Here is a 21,876-nt window from a genome sequence, read left to right as displayed (position 1 = left end):
AAACCAATGAACTTCAAGTACAGCACAGAAAGTACGCCTCTTGTTCTGGGGCGGTGGGCTTGTGTCTTGCTTATGGAGGAGTTCTCTACACTCCTGACACCCCAGCCTGCCTTGCCCAGCTTTGGCCGAGGGTGCGTGCAGCCGCGTGCAGGAGATTTGAAAGGCACATGCGTGTCTGCCGAGGGGTCAGAGAGCGGGCATCGTGGGCCCGAAGGCCCTTCCTGCTGAGGTCACTTGGGGCAGAGGATGAGAACTGTCCTACTTTCTGACACAAAGCGGGCTCTTCCACTGGCCACTCAGGACACATTTACACAGGCTGGCTCTGGCCAAAGGAGGAGGATAAGGCAAAAGCAGGAAGATGTATTATCAAAGACCAACTGAATAAAAGGGCAAACAATGGCAACTTTTGAAGAAAATCAATTGAGAAGGAATTCTTAATAGCCAAATTGTTGTGAAAGATAAAACAGGAGCTATGAGTTAATAATAGGCTATAGATTTTTTTCCATCCGTACTGAGGCTTATCTTATAAATAAATGTTCCTTATTATTCTTTGGCAACTGTTTGTGGGTGACTCAGATAGTCAGTCTTTCAAAACTGGACAAAAGGAATAATATAGATCTCTTGTATCCAGGGAATTCCTCAAATTAGGAGTGGCCATGAATTAGAGAAGAAATTTGATTTTGATACAACATCTGCAAATGACAGCTGCCTTTTCACAAAGTTCCCAGTGTCATTCCTCTACTTTAAAAACTCCCAATAACGATAATAATAAATTACCAAAACAGAACATATTGCAGTAATCCACTTAAAAACATATTTAGTGAATTCTGGTTATTCAGTATTCTCAGTTATCTTTTCAAAATAAATGATTCTTTACATATTCAAAAACTAACAACTTACTTTCCTTGAGAATGTCCCAAACTATTTTAAAATGTATGACTTAATCTCAAAAAGGTTATTTGGTTGGGGTTGAGATAAATAAGAAAATTGCACATTTGAAATAAGAGGAAATTTACATAACCATGTTGCAGTCAAACACATTCCCTTTATTATAAAGCCACGCTGGGAAAAGATTTCCTTCCAAACACAGGTGCCAACACTGGCTCCTCTTGGCCTCACATGTGCAGATGCTCTTGTGGCTTCTGGTGCATCAGCCCTAACTAGCATTTTGAGCACTTACTCCAGGGGAAGGTCCTGGGCTAGGTGTCATTCTGGAGAGAGACACACACACACACACACACACACACACACACACACACACACACACACACACACACACACAACAGCTGCTGAGCCTGCAAGGGAGTCAAAAACTACCTCAACGGCAGCTTCAGGGCAACTCAGGGAAAGGATGGGCATCTAGGAACACGAGGACCCAAGGAGGGCCCGTCCTCTTTAAGGGGTGCTTAGAATCCCCGGAAGGACTGTAGACACCCTGGTCCCCAACCTGAACGTTACACCTGAGGAAGTTAAGGTCCAAAGACATTAAGAGACTTGCCCAAGACACCCCCCACTGTGGCAGCACAGGAACTGGAACTTTGGGGTCCCCAGCTCCTATCCTATTACTCTCTCCTGCCTGTGCTTCTTAGAAAGGACTGAATCATCACCTGTTCTCCTCCCAGGCCCATAACTGCCATGGCCAAGTAAGGAGAGTCTAGATGATGTTAACATGTTTTTCGTTTACAAAATGGACACTGGTTGGGGTGACAAAGAGGACCCTTTCCCACAGCTTCCTCTTGTCTTAACTGCTCCTGGTCAAGGCTGCTTCCGCTCATCTACCCTTTGGTCAGATAATCACCAGCCAGTCCACTCATGTGTCTGGAGAGAAACATGACAAAAATGCTAAAACGTACCCTCACAAATTCATACAAGCCAATGTGCTGAGTACCCGTACTGTTTCCAATTACTGGAAGAAGGAAAGTAACACGGGTACCTCCTACAGTTTGGAGGCTTTACGAATCATTTTTCTGCAGGACAAATTGGGCGTTTTAACAAACCCTGTAAATCACTCACATTCTGTCCCATGTGTACGTCTTCTCTGACTGCTGACTCAGTAATACAAGTAGGAAAAACCACAAGTCTGACAACAGCACGTTTCTTTTCCGTGACCAAAGGCTACGGTGTCCACCTTTATGGAGACAGACTTATCTTGAAAGTAACCTAACAATGATATTACGTTGCTCAGCACACCGATTTTTTAAAAATGTATCTTTTAAAAAGTTCAATGAAAAGCTCAAGAAGGGAGCAGACCCTCTCAGATGCCCGCCTGACACGAGCACAGCCGTGGTCCTTCGACATACCGTTTTGCAAAGGCTGTATTATGAAGAGGAGGCGGATTCTGCCAGGCACATAATTTGTATATTTAAGGGAGGTGTATGGATGAAAAAGCGAAATATGTTAAATTTCAAAGGCCTTGGAAGCAGTGCTGTGTGTGAGCTTGTATTACAAACAGCCTCACATTATTACACAGGCTATTAACGAGGCCCAGTGAATGAAAGTACAATTTGAATATGCATGACTCTATCCAGTGAGCAGGACTTTTGTGTACTGATGAGGTTTGTTTTTTTTTTTTCCCCCTCCTAAAGAAGGATTAAAATTATTCTTAGAGAAGTATGGCTACCCAGAGGCTGGTAAAGTGTACTCAGACCACAGAGTCACACCACGTTCAGATAAAAGATACAGGTCCTCCACGGACAGCTCTCATGCGACCTATCATTTTGGAAACTCGTGCACAGCCTGCCCTCCGGAGAAGGAGCTTCCTCAACTTCAAGCGGCTGCGTCATGACAATTTCTAAGCAAAAATACTGATTTTGGTGGCCATCCCTAAAAGTAGGCAAGGTTAAATAAACCTTTCAAGTACAAAGCCTTCCCTTCCGTGGTAAGGCGCTCTGGTTAAAATACTGGGGAATGGGTAAATTATTGCACCAAATGGCTGAGAATTAATCTCTGCTGACTAGTTGTAATCTAACGAGGCGTCTGTGTCCCCGGGAGCCCACAGCGCGTCCCTGGCGGTATGTGCAGTGTGTCGAGTCTGCGTGGCACCCTTTGTCCCCGCTCCCAGGCGGCCTTTCCCCTCATTGTCCGTAATATCCTCATGCATCTGGGACGCGTGGAATGCATTCATACTAACAGACTTACCATTGTTTTCTCTCCGAAGCTTTGTTGAGCAAAGGCTGCATCGTGGTTACTGATAATTATATTGCTTAATTAATCAAGACAAAAAAAATTTGCAAATCATTGCCTGGTTGCCAAGCAGGGAGATAAAAAATGACAACAATACAAGCTGAAGCAATATAACAAAAGTAACAGCTATCTGATCAGAAATTCTTATATAATGAAGCTATTAATGCTAAATCGGTTAATGTTAACATTGCTCCAGGTGTCTCTACTTAGATGCGAACAAAAAGGCTAACATTATGGATATAAAAGGCCAAATGTTGCCATGGATTCTGTAACCTGATAGAGAGGACAGCCTTTTCATTTGATTAGGGAATGCAATTTAAATACCAGGGACCGAAGCCAAACAAACAGACTTTCCCTCCACAAGCCTCTCGCATTCACCCTGGGGTCAGTGGTTGGTGAGCAAAAGGTCAGCCACACTTGCCCTGGAAATGTCTGGATTAATTTTATTACATTGTAATGGTTTGTCCTTTAAATGTGGGGATAACACTAAATTTCCAGTTGGCCATTATTCTCTTCTTCCCTTTAGGCTTTTTGAATTGAAGTATTAAGAAAACGATTTGCTCGATTCATCTTGTCAGAATTTATGGCCAAATTTATAAAACTTACACATTTTTTTAAAGAAACTTGTTTTCATGCATTGTAATACCTTTTCAAAAATCACTTCGACACTATGAAGTGAACTCAAATACCTTTTACGTTCTTAATTTACTATAAAAATAAAAGTGACATTTTTAGGACATTAAATGACATTTTAGAGGGCCGTGCTGAAAATGAACTAATAAAGCCAGTTAATCCATACTAAATATTAAAGAAACACATTCTCCAGTTTTGAAAGCTACAGGATACTAAATTTATTGGTTGTCTAATATTAAAATCTTCAGTTTAATTTTTTAAATTAATGTCCTCATGGACACACGCAAATGTTATTAGCACTAAGAGCCATTTTCTTATACAAACGTGAACACTTCGCATGCACAGAGACTTGAAGCAAAGATAGCACAAATATTTAACATGAAGAACTTCGGCATCTTTGCTCCCTGAGTAGACAAGAGGGTTCCCCTTATGTCAGGCTTCTCACCAGCCAGAGTAGGGGCTTTTCTGAGTTCAGGAGTTGACTCGCATTGTCATTATTTATTCTATTTTCATGGTAGTAACAATAACAAAAAATAATAATAGCAATAATAATAATTATTATTATTATTAACACTTAAGTAGCTTTTCCTCTGGACCAGGCACTGTTTGAAGCACCTTCCATTTCTTAGCTCGTTTAACCCTCACAACTTGAACACTTTAGATTAGGTTATAAATCCCAGGAAACCTTTACCTACTATTTTTAAAGCTTAAAAATAGAGAGTATTTAGAACAGTAACTTATAGCTCCTGCAGGAGGACAATTTGGAATGGAAATGAAGGTTGTATTTAATATCAAGCTGAAATACACAAAGTCATTTTCTTGAGAAGGAGAGACTTAATACACTAAATGTCTAATTGAAAAACTAAAAAAAAAAAACCCAAAAAACTCGCCTTGTATTAATAGTTGCAAATAAAATCAAGTCATTGTATCAAGCACTGTTAAACCACCACTAAAGGCAGGGTAAAGACAGAAACGGAAGCCAATCCAGGTTCCGGCACTCAGGCCCTGGATGGTTCCGGCTGTTCCCGTGATCGATGCCAGTGGACCCGGCTGAACTGACGGGTGGCAAGGCACGTCCATCGTTAGAAGCCCCGACATGGGCCAAGCCACGGAGGCCCAGCTCTTCAGGACTTTTCCGCGATCCTTCAGGACCGACCCCCGTTAGCAGCAGCAGAGGCAAGGCTGGATCCCGTACCCACAGCTACCCACAAAATGCTAGATGTGACAAGGGGCTCATTCAACTCTTACTGTTATTAATCAACATGCCCCAAGTTCTAAATGACAATTTCTTTAAATTATAAAATCTTAAAAATTAAAAACATTTAAAAAACCATACGTGTCTTTGCATTATAATTTTCAGAGTCTCAGTAATAAAATACAGAATTCTGTGCTCCTGATGAAAGATTCTTTGAAAATCCCAATTCATATTTAATTCCTATTTAGCATGTGTAATTCACATACGTGTAAAGTGGCCCCTTTAGCATACTGGTATCGCTGTTTTTCAGTAACAGTGAATCATATGGCAAACGCTTGTATGAGCCAGAAGAATAACGCGGTGAAAACATACCTCGGGTTTCTTCGTTATCGCGATAAAGAACATGTGATTCTTCATGGGGTAGATGATGATTGAAACGTCTCCGAAGGCGGTGGGGATGATCCCCCTGCGGTAGTCCCGGGAGTGTTCAGACCAGATGATGTGGACCTCGTCATTCCCCAAGTGACGGAGCTGCAACGGCAAATTGGCTCCTTATTAATCAGAGCGGTAACAGCACTTTAGGAGGGGTCGTGGCTTACAAATTGAATTATTATACTCAGAGGCAAAAATAATTCACCACCAAAAAAGGCTACAACACCGATGCCTTCTGTGGGGATTTTAAAAAAGCACAAGTACACGAAAAAAACCCAGCTCGCCCTTCTATGAAACACACTGGAACCAAGAGAGAGAGGCACGTAAGCATCGCAGGTACAAGACCTTTTCCAGGATTTGTTAAAAATTTAATTTTACTCCTGCAGCAAAGCCTTGCGCAGTATGTGGCTGAGCAGTTTCTACACAGTGGACGGCGTGAGACTTTTATTCCGTATTACAGTAGAGCTTCATTAGGCTCTGAATTCAATGGTTATTAAGAAAAACAGAAGATGAGTGTTAAGAGAACAGAAGCCATTATAACACAATCCTTACCAAATGCATAAAAACGAGATTTATGACAAACCTTTAAGTATGTATAACACTACCTTTGTCTAAGAAACTAATGTGTTACTTAAATTTCATAAGAGACTAATACCCAGCACTAGTACGTAGCATTTGAAGAGTGCCTGACTGTAGAGAAAGTCTGTTCACACATACATCTTATTCAGTCTTTCCACTAACTCTCTGAGGTAGGCCACGTTATCTTTATGTTGTCTGACGAGGAGGGGCGGGGGCTCGGGAAGGCGGGGCACGCCCCTGCCACGGTGTAGGAGCGGCGTGGGGCAGGGCGGCCTGGGAGCTGGCTGGGGCTTCTGAGCCACCTGGCCTCCACGGCCCATGGCCATCGAAGCTGCAGCCAGGACAACTGCCCTGTCACAGCTCAACTCCCCTAGCCCTCTCGTGTATCACTTTATACACAAGAGGCCACGTGGTCCAAAAACAAGTCTGAGACTCCTGGCCTCTCTGAGGAGGGCTTCCCATGCCTCCAAGGAAGGGAACCTGTGTGCATCCCTCAGGGCCCAGCTCGGTCCGATGCAAGAACACCCTCGACAAAGCTCCTGCACAGTGACTGCACGTCCCGGGCTGGAGAAAGTGCAGGTGTGGTCATCTGGGCAGGCCTGGCCGTGTGACTCAAGCAAACTCGATTATAAAGGTTAAAATGCTGGCTGAAATTGAAGTCCTAAACCCACAAAGGCTGACTGGTGAAGGCCCTTGGATGCCTCCTAAGGATGTGAGGTCCTGGCCCTGCACACGCTGCAGAAGGAGGCCATCTACCACCATGACAAAGTGTGCCTTGCTTCCTAGCTTATTTAACAGGTGAACCCTCAAAGTGACTGAATTCGGAGGCACTTTAGTAAAGCAGAGATGTTATGTCAAAGCTAATGCTTTGGTTTTGTCTTAAAGTATAAAAAAGAATGCTCTGAAGTACTGTGTATTTAAAACACTTTAATATAAATACAATTTCTTTATAGACTCTCTGACCACAAAGGGAAAACCGGAGATCACCCCAAAAGGTCTCCTTTCTGTTTACAAGGTCACAAAGGAGGCTGGTTTGCTGCAATGCCTGCTTCTCTCTCCCTCTGTCACACCTCTGGGGACCACTGTACCTCTGCACCTATGGTGAGGCGCGAGCTCAGGTGGCTCCTAGGTGAGGCGCTCTATTCAGCTGAGTCTGAACCTGGGCTCTGGGACACATGCCACTGCGGGCGTGGAGCACGGGGCACGACACTGCAGAAAAATTCAACGGCGTCTACAACTTTCTAAATGCAAAATCACCCAGTACGTGTCTTTTTCCTTCTCCTCTTCTCTTACGTATAAAGACTAAAAGGGTAGCAGGCAAAAGGTGTACCAACCCGTTACATAAATAGTTAAAAAAGAAGACTCCGGATTTTCACAGTAACACTAGGCATCTGTCTCTCTCTTTCTCTATTTCCATTTTTCTTTCTTTTTCCTTTTCAATAAAGCATGCAAGGAGTTCACAACGCACTCCTGAAATTCAATCCTTTTGGAGTCAAACACGTGGTAGCAGCTCAGTGGCAGCACGGTAAAGGCATGTTTTTGAGGGAAATAGGAGTAGTTTCAGATGGAAACTTTGGGAGGAATTTAGAGCAGCAGAAGGGGGCTGTGAGAGCCGGCGGCCGCCCCGGGGTGCACACCCACCCTCCTCGCCCCGCAGAGCGAGCCAGCCTTCTGGGTAGTTTTGTGCCCCTTGATGCAGGGCTGGCATGAACTTCTGAATGGGACCAACACACCTACGGAACAGCCTTCCTGTGTGGCCGTCCCGCCACAGGCCAGCACCCCAGAACGTGGGACAGCTCCCCGGCCACACGTGTAAGTCGCAAGCCATTAGCTCTGAGGTAATACGGTGACTACTGAAATTTTGCAGTTACCTCCCTTTTCTAAATTAGGTAACTCGATTACATAACCCAGTGAAGTCTCTCCTAATTCTGTCTGCAACTATATCCTCAGGACTGGGGCAACGGAGGACGTTATCACAGGAACGGGCCCACCCTCCCAGCGTGGCGATTCTGCAGGTGGTGATAACACGAGATTCATCATCTGAAAGCTGCTTTCAGGGTCACGTGCCTCAGACCTCCGCACGTGTCAGTTTAATTAGCCAACGCACAGAACTAAGAGCTGAGGCCACGGGACCGGTCGTTGATATATCCGGAGCAAAGAGCAAGGACACACCCTCTTCTGCCCACGACAAGAACACAGGCAGGTGAAACAAGTAAGATCAACCCGGCCAAATTGTCAACTCCGTCACAACATACGGAAATACTCTGGAAGCTTCCAAGTGTCGCTCGATTTAAAGGGGGTTTCATTACGGAGACGTTGTTTTGTGAGTTTTGGAGAATTCTGACGACAGGCCCTCAAGTGAGAAACCCATGCACACAAGTCACGTTGACCAGAGTCGTGTGTCATCTGGACGGAGCCGTCCTTCACGCCAGCTACTACTTCAAACGCACAAGAGGCTCGGAACAAGTGCTCAGGGCTTAAGCCTTAAGAAATCAGCTCGTGTGCTGCCACTTCTCATCCTGACAGAGTTTTGCAGTCCCTCTGCCCGGGCCTTTCTGCCCGCCGCTGCCAGGCGGCGCGCACTGTGACACTGGCCCTGGGACACACCTAATGGGCTGACCTCCTTTCCCGACTAATTGCATTACGGCGCCAGCTGGCTCCAGAAGGAGTCGTCTGTGTGATTGAAGAATTCCTGCTCCTCAGTGGGCCCGGCTGCTACTTTTAACTAAGTAACAGGCAGGCCTGACATCCCCATTGTTCAGCTGACAGTGTGCCCATCCTAAAATCTAAGTTTTATTTGTAAATTAACCAAGAAACTTCCTGCCAGAACAGTGCTGCCTGCAGTCTGATAATGTGGGCCTTTCATCCCATCCACTCGCACTGTATCACTGCCAATTTGTTTTTTATGTGGCTGGGCAGCCTGAGGCTATAAAAGCCTTGTAAGACATAAGTGCAATTATAGTCCTGGAGTCAAATGAATTGGACAAATCCAATAGCACAGCTCTGTCCCCACTCTGCAAACCCCTACAGCAGTTAGATTAGCTGTGAAAAATCTAATCTAGCTGGAGCTAACAAATTTCTGCAGTGAAGGATCAAGAGTTCAGTATGGGGTTGCAACCAGATTGCAGGGATGAAAAAGTGCCCCCATGATGGGGGCAGGGGAGAGCATGCATCACTTTAGAATTTTGCAGCTCATTTTTAAGCTGTTAGGGACAATTTAGTCACAATAAGTCAAGGAACTGTGGGGCTGCTTTTCCTGTGACTGATTTTTAGTTGAGCTGTGAGACATCCTGACAGAGAGAGTTTGTCAGTAATGATGCTAAATCTTGGAGCTGCAAAAGGTATCAGCTGCATTTTGATTATTACAGTAGGGAACTTACAACCCGGCCAAGCCCCGAAAAAGTATTCATAACATGGTGTTTTATCAAGAAAACACTGTCTTTTCTCCAAAAAAAAAAAAAAAAAAAAAAAAAGACAATCCTACTTAGGAAATAATTTTTAAAAATGTTTAAAATATAAAGCTGTCTTTTAACAAAATAGTTTTCAGTCATATGAAAATCGTAGAATATGGTGACACATTTGCAGAGTAGCAGCGATTTACAAGGTACGGCCAATAAAAAGGAGGTGTGAGTCTTGCCTAGGGTCTTGGTAATCTGAGGTCGCATCCCTGCGGGCAGGGTCCCCTTCACTAAGAACACCGCCGCCACCAAAACCTAAGACGTGGAGGCAGCTCCCCAGGCCCTCGGGAGCCAGCACGTGGCCACCGAGTGAAAGCCCGTGGTGCTCTGCCCGCCCGATACCCTTGGTCGCTGTGACAGGGATCTGCTCATGCTGTGACCCAACTTCTCAGGTCCCACTAGCACTGCTGCCCACCGTGTACGTGGTCCAGACGTCCGTGGCTGCAGTGATGAAAGAGCAAAACCGCGGAGGAGAGAAATGAGGCAGGTGCAGTGAGGCCCTCTGGCCAGTATCAATCACCTGCCTAGCGGGCCAGGAGGAAAGAGTCCATCAGACCGGTCAGCAACAACGGGGGCTGCCGGTCAGGGATGCTACCAGCCCCACGCTCAGCCATTTCACAGGCATCGTTCACCTACTTCCCAGCAACCCTGGGACGTGGGCTGTGTTTTTAATCTCACTTAATAGATGGGAAAACTGAGGCACAGGCTGGTGAAGTACCTGGAGACATACTTGAACCCTGGCTGCAGCCACCACGCTAGGACCCCCCCACCCCCCGCCCCACTGCCACCGCCCATCAGGCATCGGAATGGCCTGCTTTCCACCCACCAGTTACTGCCCTTGGTTCCCAGCATCCTTGCAGGAAGAGAGTGGGTGTGAGGCAGGGATTCCGGGCTCTGCCCCTCACCAGGAGGCGAGGCCCAGATGTTCTCATCTGCAAACAGAGACGTGGGTCGGATTCCTAGGCTTCCTCCCCAGAGTAAAAATCCTCTTCTCTTAGGATGTCCCTCACTTCCTGCAAGTCACCTGAGGTGGACATCCTGCAGGTTAGAAAGCATAGGGGGGACCCTGCAGAGCTTTCTCAGAGGTGGAGGAGGTTTCCTTTGAACTCTGGAGAACAAGAGGTGGGGGCCCGAGAGGAGGGCAGCCAGGTAGCAGCGCACCTGCGCTTGCCATTTTGACAGTCATTTGCTAAGCTGCCCCCCGGCAGCCCTGGTTGGGGGGTGCCTGCTTTCTCTGACCCCATCAGTACAGGGTCCTTACGTCAGATGACCTTGGCCAACCCGAGAGGCTGACAGCATCATTTTCTCTCAGTTAATACTCATGTGAGAGAAGATCCAAAGTTAACAACATTTAAGACCCTTCCTCTTCCTAAATCTTAATCTCAGGATTTAAGACTTAAATGACTGATTGCTTTTCATGCATTTCTTTATCTAGTTTGTGCCAAGCTGGGTTATTTCAGACTCATGACAAGTGTAGCTTGAGGAGAGCGACCCCAAGGTCGCATCCAGAGGAAACCGGTCTCCGTGTACGTCAGGCCATGGCCTTCACTGTGTCCCAGGGGTGCCTCACCTACAAACCAGGGCCGCCAAGCATGGTCCCCAAGGAGGCCCTTTACCTTTTTGGTGAGCGAATCATCTGAGTCTGATGGCATCCGAGTTGAAACGTGGAAAATCACTTCCACGGTCGAGGTAGCGTAGTAGGGGGCAGTCTGGCCCGTGCTGCCGTTGCGTTGAAGTCCGCCCATGAACCCGCAGTGGGTTGAGAGGTCCACCTGACACAGTCACGAGGGAAAGGAGTGGAGGTTAAACGGGAGCCATTCTTATTCACTTAGCAGGAATGCAGAGTTTTAAAAAAATCTAAGTATGTTCATTTTTATAGTTTTCTGATTATAAGCAAGTGTAATACAAAGTTAGATGACATTAAATATTAAAGAAACATTAACAATGAAAGGGCTGCAAAATCCTACCAACTTAAGAAAACCACTATCAAAAGTTTGGTGCATATTTCTCCAACTTTATCCCCTCCTATACATAAATATGTATATATGTATAGACACACACGGAGCTCCCCTATTGCTGGATTTGTGGGATTTTCTGTTTTCTCAAACCAGAAGGAGCATTCAAAGCAGTGTTTCAGGTCAAGGGGTACAAAAGTTTCCAAACTTAACAGCCATTCTTAAACTGCCTTTCAAAAGGGTTGTTCCAATTTATACCACTGCCAAAAGTCTCTGAGTTATAATTCTTTTTCAAGTTATGTGTGAATGTTCACTTAGTGCTTAGATTCCATTTTGGTATTTTCTTTCCTTTTTTTTTTTTTTTACTTTTCATAAACTATTATTCTTTCAGTAAAGCACCTGTGGTAACACAATTGGAAAAAGAAAAAGAAATAGAAGAATTTCTTCTGTGCTAAAGACAATCAATACATACACTGAATTAATGTTCTAATCTTTTCTTAAAACTCTAGTTAAGAAATGTATGGTTTAAAAATGTTGGTTAGGACTTCCCTGGTGGTGCAGTGGTTAAGAATCCACCTGTCAATGCAGGGGACATGGGTTCGAGTCTTGGTCTGGGAAGATCCCACATGCTGCGGAGCAACTAAGCCCGTGTGCCACAACTACTGAAGCCCGCACACCTAGAGTCCATGCTCCGCAACAAGAGAAGCCACTGCAGTGAGAAGCCCACACACCACAACAGAGTAGCCCCCGCTCGCTGCAACTAGAGAAAGCCCGCGCGCAGCAACGAAGACCCAAGGCAGCCAAAAATAAAAATAAATAATTAACTAATTTAAAAAAATGTTGGTTAAATAAGAAGTACATTCTATGACAAGTAAGAAGTCATCTTATTGGTAAGGAGAACAGTTTACTGAAAGTTCAGTAACTCTTTTAGACTAAAACCGACTTGACATTTCAGAAAGTATATGGTCTTGACCTTGATGTACCCTTACCCTGTCCCCACCTCCACATCGGTCCCTTCGCTAACACTCAGCTCTCAGAGGTAAGTCTCGCTTAGGCACCCAGAGAGTTTCCCACAGCACAGATAACCAAGAAACCAAAACAAAAGTAATAAAAAGTAAGAAAATTATTTTAGATATGCTGATTTCCATTTTAACTACTCTGAATTCTTTTAGATTCTGGGAATATGTTCTGGAGACAGATATATGTGTGTGTATGTGTGCATGTGTATAAATGTAGAGATGTCTTTTGGTCAGAGTATGATTTAGTAAAGAAAAAACAAAATTTTAAAATATCAACCATCCTGGGATCTACCTTAGGGAAACAGGTTGAGAGCTAAACCATCATGGCTACCGTCAAGTCAACTTTTTACTTCATCAAACTCTTCATTTTTCACCTATAAGTCATTGATTTCTTTTCCAACCTCCATGTAGGGACCAAAGCCATTGCTTCCCTGCCCACTGTCCTCTCTTACTACACACTGTCTATGGCTGGGAGAGCTGATCTGACTATTCAGTTCTGATGAAAAGCAAATGAAATCATATTAAGAAGAAAGTTAAGGGGAAACAAAAGTTTGTGTATAAAGTACAAAAATAACTGATAGAAGATGCCAAATTCGATATATTCTTCAACTCCAGAACTCTACCCATGCTATATTTGAATGTAAAAACATACGTAAAAATTTAGACCATCAATGACTAGTTTACATACATCCTTAAATAGCGCTGATCGATAAACGCCTCCTGAATGAAATGAATTACCTCCCATCCCAGTCCGGCAACAAAGTCTTCGTACGCTCGGCTTCCTCTTTCATTGGAAAGGATGGAGCACTTGTCTTCTTGGCCATCAGCAACGTAAAACACTGCGATTTTGTGCGTTTCACGGCTGTAAATTTTTAGATTTAAAGGAGTTAGAATACTTACATACAAAATTTTGTTTTACTGCTGCCACCTATGCTTCTACTATACAGCTTACACTTGCTGAGAACTTACAAGGGGTCAGGCACTGTTCCAAGAAAGCTCAACACACGTCTCATCTACCCTTGCAGACGCCCTAATGAGACAGGTCTTATCATCACCTCTTCGTGGACACGGTGGAAAGGAGGCACAGAAAGTGACAGAAAAGCACTCGTAGCAAGCAGGACACCGGGAGCTAAGACAGGGAAGTCTGGGCTCCTGAGACCACTCTCTCAGAGGTATGATGCACAAACAGCATGTAAGAGCACATGGCTTGACAAATTCTCTCCAACTTCGGTAAAAAAATACCTTTGAAAGCATTTCAGATAGATATCAGTTGTGAACAGATCCTTGTGACCACACATATTTCACTTCCCATACTTTTTTTTTTTAAAATTTATTGGTTTATTTATTTATGGTTGTGTTGGGTCTTCGTTTCTGTGCGAGGGCTTTCTCTAGTTGCGGCAAGCGGGGGCCACTCTTCATCGCGGTGCGCGGGCCTCTCACTATCGCGGCCTCTCTTGTTGCGGAGCACAGGCTCCAGACGCGCAGGTTCAGTAGTTGTGGCCCACAGGCTTAGTCACTCCACGGCATGTGGGATCTTCCTAGACCAGGGCTCGAACCCGTGTCCCCTGCATTAGCAGGCAGATTCTCAACCACTGCATCACCAGGGAAGCCACTTCCCATACTTTGAGATAAGGAAACCGGGGAGCTCCCTGATTGGAACTGTAAAATTGGCCGAGACTTTGTGAGAAATGGAAACTACTTCTTCAAAGGAGAACACACTTAGGTACTTTCTTTGTGAGGGGCGGCACCCGCGGGGTGGACAGCTGTGCAAGGAAACTTCTTTGGACGTATAAACTGTTCGTCCACTTCCTCCATAATGGATATGGGGCACTTTGCTGTTAAATCAGGTAAATGTGACACCACTTTGAGGAAAGCAGCCCTGCTTCTTAACCTTCTGTGCATCTAGCATGGTCCTTGGTGCATAGAAGTTGCTCAGTTAAAACTCTGTTGAATTGACCAGAGATACGATGATATATTTGAACATGTCAATAACCATTTCTATAAACTATACCCTGGAGTAAAGTGTCAAAGTCACTAGACCTACACCAAGTGATCTGGAGACAGTTCAGAGGCAAAGACACCACTCTTATTGGACCAGAGCTTTAATCAAAAACCATTCCTCAGCTCTATCACCCAAGACCTTGACTCCAAAATTTTAGATTATCATTTCCAGAGCAGTTCCACTCTTCTCCTGATTTCTACCATACACTTTGAAAAAAATCTCATAGGAAAAACTACTGAGCACTTAAACAACATAGAACTGTTTCTGTTGCCTTATCGTTCAATACCTCAACATTATAATCCGATTAGACATCAATAGTGGTGGAATCTGGGCTCTGTATTTTAACATATTCTCCAATATCTCCTTCTGCAGGAATATTATTTTTCTACTTAATTAGCAGAATGAATTGAAACTCAGCTGGAAAGTCATAAAAATAAATCTAGGAGGAGAGTACACTCCTTTTATTTGTCTAGATAGCTTATTCGTGTCCCCCCATAGTTTACATGAAATTACCATACTTAGAGGAAAAATTAGAAAATATAGAAAGGAAAAAGAAGAATTAAAAAAACCCACTAATGTTCTTTGCTTCTATGTTGAAATCACAACTGTTACTACTTCAGGATGCATTTTTGCATACAAAATGAGATGCTACTATCTTGTGTTCTGCCACTGATTTTTTCACTTAAAATATCTGTGAACACTTTTTTTAATTGTGTAAAATATACATAACCGAAAAGTCACCATTTAAACCGTGTTGGAGTGTGAACATTTCTATACCGTGTGCTTGTCTAACAAAGTTACTAATAATGGTTGTGTAACACTCCATTATATTAATATTCCACATCCTCAGTCCTTGCTATTGGACATTTAGGTTGCTTCCATTTGAAAGACGTTTTCACATTATCTTTGGTATGTCCTTAAAATAAATTCATGGACGTGGAGCCTCGGTCATTGCCCACTTTTAAGGCTTTTGAAGTGTATTTTCCTGCTGCCAGTGGGGAAGGTGGGTGTCCTGAAGGCCCTGACAGACACGCTGGTGGGGTGCTGCTCTCAGGGGAACAGATGTGGGGGGTGATGGATGCTAGCGGGTGGTGCTCTAGCAGAGACCTTGTGCTCTCAGCCTGTCGGAAAGCTTGTCCTCAGGCACATGGAGCCCGAAACTGTGACATCATTTCCTTCCAGACTGCAGGCAGGGCTGGCCAGCAGTCTCGACTCTGACTAGCTTATTCTAAGAGCTGTAATCATTTGGGGGCTTGGATGGTAAGAGAGGTCATAACCTACGAACTAAAAGACAGTCTCTTTCAACAAATGGAGAGAAAAGGATAGTCACTCAGTTCCTTTCCGCAGCTCTGTCTATATATTTAAAAGTCCTCAGCATTTAATTTTTCTCTATTCTATACACTTTACATACATAAAACAATCTCAGGTTTATCTGAAATGATTTTGTTTGTTCTCCTTAAAGTCCAAGCTTTTTACGTTGTAGCTGCTTACAGGTCCTCATCAACTCAATGTGGAACAGAGAGAGCTCGGCCCGGTGACTGTGTGACTGATGGAGGTGTGAGCAAAGGTGACCTTTCGCTGTAAACACTCATCAAATTTCACAGCCTCCAAAATGTTAGCACCGCAGAGAGCCTGGGAGGATGCAGACGCTGTGTCTGGCCTTATTAGAGCCAGGCTTTTGAAATGACAATTAGCAACATCTACAGCACTGCATATCCACGAGCTGCAGGACCAGGGCTCGAAGGAGCAGGTAATTCGGGAGCACACGTACAGAAAAGCAACCGTTTCCTCTTCCTCATTAGAACGCAGTTTTCTTTCTTATTAGGAATAGACCAGAATCGCTCAGATTCCTTGTGCTGTCACATTAAAAAGCCAAACAAAGAAACACGACTGTAACTTTCACTTTACCGTGCGGTGGCGAGAGGTGTTAATATTGAAAAGGGGAGCCTCCTTTAATTTGTATGTACATTCATCACACTATTTACAGCTTTGCTAACTTCACAGTATACAAATCGTAGCTGTGAGGTGGTCTCTCCTTTTCCTAAGAACATGCTAAGCAGAAACTCTGCCTTGACAGCAGGGAAATAAATTGATGCCAGAAATAAATAGAAACATCCTGACTGGAAGTTGAGGGCCGAGGTTACGTTCTTACCTGCTAACTGACTGGTACACGGGATCTCAGAGCTAAAGAGCCCTCAATTTATTTCTGGTTTTGTTTTTTTTTTTCTAAAAAGAACCTTGAGAACACCCTTTACCATAAAGTAAGTGGATACCTTTTCAGATGTTGAGAAGACACTAAATCCAGGAGTTGGGGTTTTAGGTGAAGGTTAATTGGGGGGGAGAGGACTTGCCAATCAGCTCTCCAAAGCCGTATTATACTGCAACAGCCCCGCCAGGGAGCTACTTCGATTGTACCTCATGCAACTAAAGTGCATTAACACTCAACAAATTGGCCACAATCACAAGATACCAATGTCTTCACTTAATATGAAGGAGCATGAAATAATTCAGCATACGTTTGAAAAGCTGAGTTTGGAACCCAAGTGACCGCTTGTTTCCTACTGGAGGACAAGAGGGAAGGGGCAGTGAATCCCTGAGCCCTTCAGCAAAAATCCACCCCCCCCAAAGTTCCACAGAGAACTCGGTCTCTTCCTCTGGAGAAAAAGCAGTACAACAACTATTAGGAAACTGAATGTGGGGAAGGACATTGTGAGGAATAACGGCTTCAGGTTTTCTTCTCTAATGAGATGCCTAATGATGCTCCTAAAGGGAATACAAGAGAAACAGAAAGCTACTTTTTTTTAAAATGAGTTTTTAAAAACTCAAGATTAAGGCAGCAGTGTATTCATTTCTTCCAAGCACCCGTTATGTACCCGGTACAACAACAGCTCCGGACTGAGATGTTTTCGGAAGCACACATTTCCCCAGATCAAACACCGGTCAGAGCTCATCTTTAGAACTGCTTCTAAGATTGTACAGAAAAGAGGTAGATCTGAGATCCGACCTGCTTTGGAGAACGAGGTTTAGGGCTAGAGAGCGCCTGATTACAGCACCAGGGTCTTAACCTTGCCTACCCCCCAGAGCAGAGACCACTGCACGCCGGCCCACGGAGTCAGACTCAGAGGCTCCAAACCATGAGGCCCGTGAACATGGGCGGCTGTGGGACCTGGGCCGGCCTCTGCTCCTTGGCGGGACAAGAGGGGCTACAGAGATGAAATGAGAACCAGTGTCCGCTGGCTGAAAGGTTCTCAATCAAGGCAGAGGTTAGGGGACCTCTTCCTTGTGTAGCAAACATGTAAGTTTACTGCTCAGAGTAAAACTACCAAAGGTATGGCCTGTGCAAATGTCACCAGCTGCCAGGTCTCTGCAGGGGTATCACTTCTGCAGCCATACCCAGCATCCCCCCCCCCCGACACAAAGACACACAGGAATAAGGTGGTTTGATATACTTTCACATACCATTGTCGGGAGTCCAGATTTTTTAGCTCTCTCAATAATTTTGAATTTTTCTTCAACAGATGGAAATTCTTCCTATAAAGGAAAAGGAATGGAAGAAAAGTCGTGTGATCACAGATCAATTTTGCCCTTTGCAATCAGTCAACGAACAAACCTACCTATTCATCCATCCATCCGTCTACCCACCCACAACCACATCATTCACCAAAGATTTGTGGCCGAAGCCTATAGAATGAACTTCATTCTTAAGATATTCGAAGGCATCACGATTCCACTGCATCCGGTTACTGTTCAGGGACACCGGGTGGCTGTGGTCCATGAGTGCGTGACTTGTGTGCGTGCCTGTATCTCTGTTTCCACTGTCAGCTCTGCCATGAGACTCTTCCCCATCTCTGCAGCTCAAACCCACCCCTTCCGCAGACTCTGCTCCACTGCCCCCTACTTCTGGATGGCCTGGCGGTTCTTCTAGAGGTCCAGAGTCACACTGTCTTTCATCAGAGTTGTATCGGGTACTACGGTACAGAAAAACCCAAACAAACTTTTTGGCCAACTCAATATTAAGACTTCTTCCCTCACCAGAGCTAAGGAGAGACTGTGGCTTATTCATCTCTGTAGTCCCTTGGCATCTTCAATGAAGGCAGAAGCAACAATGGACAGAGCATTAATTAAAACACACACACAGAATAAATGCTCGATACCCTTTAAAATACACAACAGTTGTTTGGAATTCAATCTGTGCATCAGCACAGTCCAATTAATTTCACTTCTAGCTTTAATTTAGCAGCAGAAAATAAGCAATAAATGCTGAAATAGAGAAAAATCTCCACTTCTGTTCTGCTTCCCAAACCCGAAACGGATAAGAACTGTCACACAAAAATAATAAGACAGTTGAAGGTCTAGAGTGGATCGTTACCTTCTGTCCCAAGAATTCATTCCCAAGTCATCGAGCAGCAACCTGCAGAAGTAAAAGGCTCCCCGGGGCTCCACCGGTGATGGCGGCTCCTGGCTGGCAACCTTCATGGCCGCGTCCAAGTCGCACCTCTGGACATACTCATCTTCCTGTGTGCTCTGGCGCAGGAGGATCTCGGTGATTTCCTTCTCTTGGGCACGGTTCATTCCACACGGGGGTGGGGAAGGCTCGTTGAGATGGAGCTGTGACGGTAAAAGGCATTCGGGACTCGTGTGGCCAATGTTTTCAAGTAATTTGTTGAGGACATCCTCCCCCTGCTCAGTCTGAGAACGATCCCCCTGAGGTCCAGGCGATTGGTGATGCCAGCCCGAGATCAGGAACGAGGGACTTCTGCCCTGTGGGGCTAAGCAGCCTTCCAGAGGTCCATAGAGCACCTTCCCGTCCCAGGAGTACTTTCCCGAGATGTCCCGCACGATCACTCTCACATCCGAGGGGGCGCCCGCTGGCGACCCGCCGGGAGGACCCGCCGCGGGTGTCTGCAGGTAGGAGATGAGGGTGCTATCATTGAACACAAACAGCTGCAGGTTCGGGCTCCTGAACACGTCGGGGGAGAGCTCGGCAGCGTCGGCGTGTGTGTTGTCGTGGTGCTCGCTGACCAAGCTGTGCAGCACGGCGGGGCCCCCGCGCAGGGGGAAGTGCCCCAGGTGGTTCACCAGGTGCGCCATCACCATGCGCGCAGTCAGCGGGATCAGCTCCATGCTCCTCCGCCTCCTCTCTGCCGACAGCAGGATGGGGACACCAAGAGACAGCGGAGAAAGAAAGTGAAAACGGACCACCACCAGATTGCAATCCATCCCTAGCACAGTGGATTTTTTTTTTTTTTTTTAGTCTGGGGATTTTTTCCACCCGTGTTCTTTTTTTGACATTCATTCTACTTGAATTTAAAAGCACAAGTTAGATAGATGGCTGAAAGAACCAACTTACGTGAAGACCTCATTCGGAAAGGGACATTTAAAAACGTGTAGATACAGATATAAACCAGAGACAGATCTCGGTCCTGAAGGGGTGACAGTTCTAGGAGCTCCAGGAGGGGGACATCTGCCATTGGACAGGACGGCAGCACGGAGGGCTGGGGGCTGGGGAGGTGGCCTCGCTCCCCTCAGTGGGTGACGGGAGACATTCATAAGGGATGAATTAAGCCTGGGACTGCTGAAATATATTTGAAGCAATTTGCTTTAGGATTATTGTGGCTATTTATGTTTTGCTGTGAGGTCATTTTAAATATTTAACAGAATCTGATATATTAATAATTCATGGAATTACTTAGAAGGCTTTCACTGAATTTGTAGTTGATGATTAAATGCCCAGGAGCAACTAATTTATAAAATTTTTAAGACTTCAGATGTATAGAAGGACTTTGACAATAGCATGTGAAAGGGGGCTGTGTGAAATGTTTGCGATATGAGGGAGAAGCAGATGAAATCCATAAGTTGGGACTGAAACGATTACTTAAGCCTGAGAGCAGTTAGGGAAATCTTAATCCACCAAATTTACAAGGGAACTGTGCATTAATCTAAGAAGAGGTCAAAATAAAACCTTTTAATAAAAACAATCACTAGATATTTAAATAAACTAAGATTTCTAATTTGGGCTTAAAGGTTTAGGAAATACTTGATTTCTAAATTCACAGCATGAAAAATCAAATATTAATTAAAACACCAATAACTATAAATATGCTTTCTCATGCTAACCATCCTCCCTCTCAGACAGCAGAAATCTAATTGACTTATTTATACAACATCAATTTTATGATGTAAAAATCCTAGAAACAATCAAGTCCTAGAATCTAGGAAATTCTGTGTGATGAGTGAGAACCATACTGTCCTCACTTTTCTTGGATTTCTTCTTAATTTTTTCTTTTTGAGGAACAGGAAATCACGTGTATTCAACAATGCAAAATAAAACTTCATTTAAAAATCCTAACTTTTTAGAAGCAGAGGAGGTCATCTACATCTGTCTCTGAAATGAAATGCTTCTTCCCGACCCTCTGAAGTGTGCATGATTTCCATACAGCTGAGAAATTTAAACACCTCAACTCATTCCCTCGAAATCACAGTTATGAATGCCTTTGCTTTTGTGTCCATATTAACTTTTTCAAAAGTTACAGATGCTTTTTATTCATGCTTATCATCCCATATGAATACACGCTCCATCAGAAATGTTAATGCTCCAACAACAAAGGTGCAGCCAGCTGGGGGCTCAGGAGTCCATAATGTAAGACACCGCATGGTGATGACACGGTAGCACAGGCTACGAAACTAACAAGAAAGGTCCAACGGGATAAAGGCCATGGCAGAAAACAACAAGTGGAAAAGCAACTTTCCTCTACTTTTACTTACACAGGTTGTGTTTTCAATTTGCGGTAAATACAAATTTGTATTTTAATGAAGGTGCTTGAATTCTAAAATGGGGAATTAACCTGGAGTCACATTAATCAAGTCATAAACCATGACACACCCAATAAAAACCCCAAATATCTTTGGTACTGAAAAGTAAGGAAAGGGAGTATTTGTGAAATAAGAACTGTTCTTCCCTGGCAGACTTCAGCTGCGTCAACTGCCCGGGGCTGCCCTGAAAAATAAAGAGGAAGTCTAGACTTCATCTATGAAAAAACAAGCTCGTGACTTCCAAAAAGTATGCAAAAATATATTCCGAATATTTATTTTATTTTTCTAAATTTAGAGATGAAATATAAAAGCATTAGTGTTAGGTTGTCCCTTAACTTTCATTTTTTTAAAGCTCCTCCCTTCCCTTCTTTTTAAGCACTTAGGTATTAATGATGGGAAAAGTGAGCAAGTGTCATGCCATTGATGGTTCCTCCCCAAGCTGGGCCAGCAGCCGCCTCAGCTGTAGGTGGTTGGGTCTCTCCCGCTTGTAAATCTATTTGAAAGTAGTAATTACATCAAATGTGGGAAATGGTCTATGAAAGAATCATCTGAAAATAATAGATAAAAATATAACATTGCTTATCAGAAACATTATCTGAGTAGAAAC

General features: G+C 44.3%; 1 protein-coding gene across 1 annotated transcript in view; it reads right to left on the bottom strand.

Moving 5' to 3' along the window:
* RALGAPA2 (Ral GTPase activating protein catalytic subunit alpha 2) overlaps positions 1 to 21,876 on the bottom strand; it is a 278,311-nt gene that overhangs the window by 89,749 nt on the left and 166,686 nt on the right. Inside the window, 5 exon segments of the mRNA XM_082359553.1 lie at positions 5,384 to 5,542; positions 11,097 to 11,252; positions 13,193 to 13,316; positions 17,916 to 17,987; positions 18,826 to 19,597. Of these exon segments, the coding sequence (XP_082215679.1) occupies positions 5,384 to 5,542; positions 11,097 to 11,252; positions 13,193 to 13,316; positions 17,916 to 17,987; positions 18,826 to 19,597 (1,283 nt within the window).

The sequence above is a fragment of the Balaenoptera borealis genome (assembly GCF_965194805.1).
Source record: "Balaenoptera borealis genome assembly, chromosome: 16".
Classification (NCBI taxonomy): domain Eukaryota; kingdom Metazoa; phylum Chordata; class Mammalia; order Artiodactyla; family Balaenopteridae; genus Balaenoptera; species Balaenoptera borealis.
The sequence above is the reverse complement of the archived record's forward strand: the minus strand, read 5'-3'. Positions and strand labels throughout refer to the sequence as shown.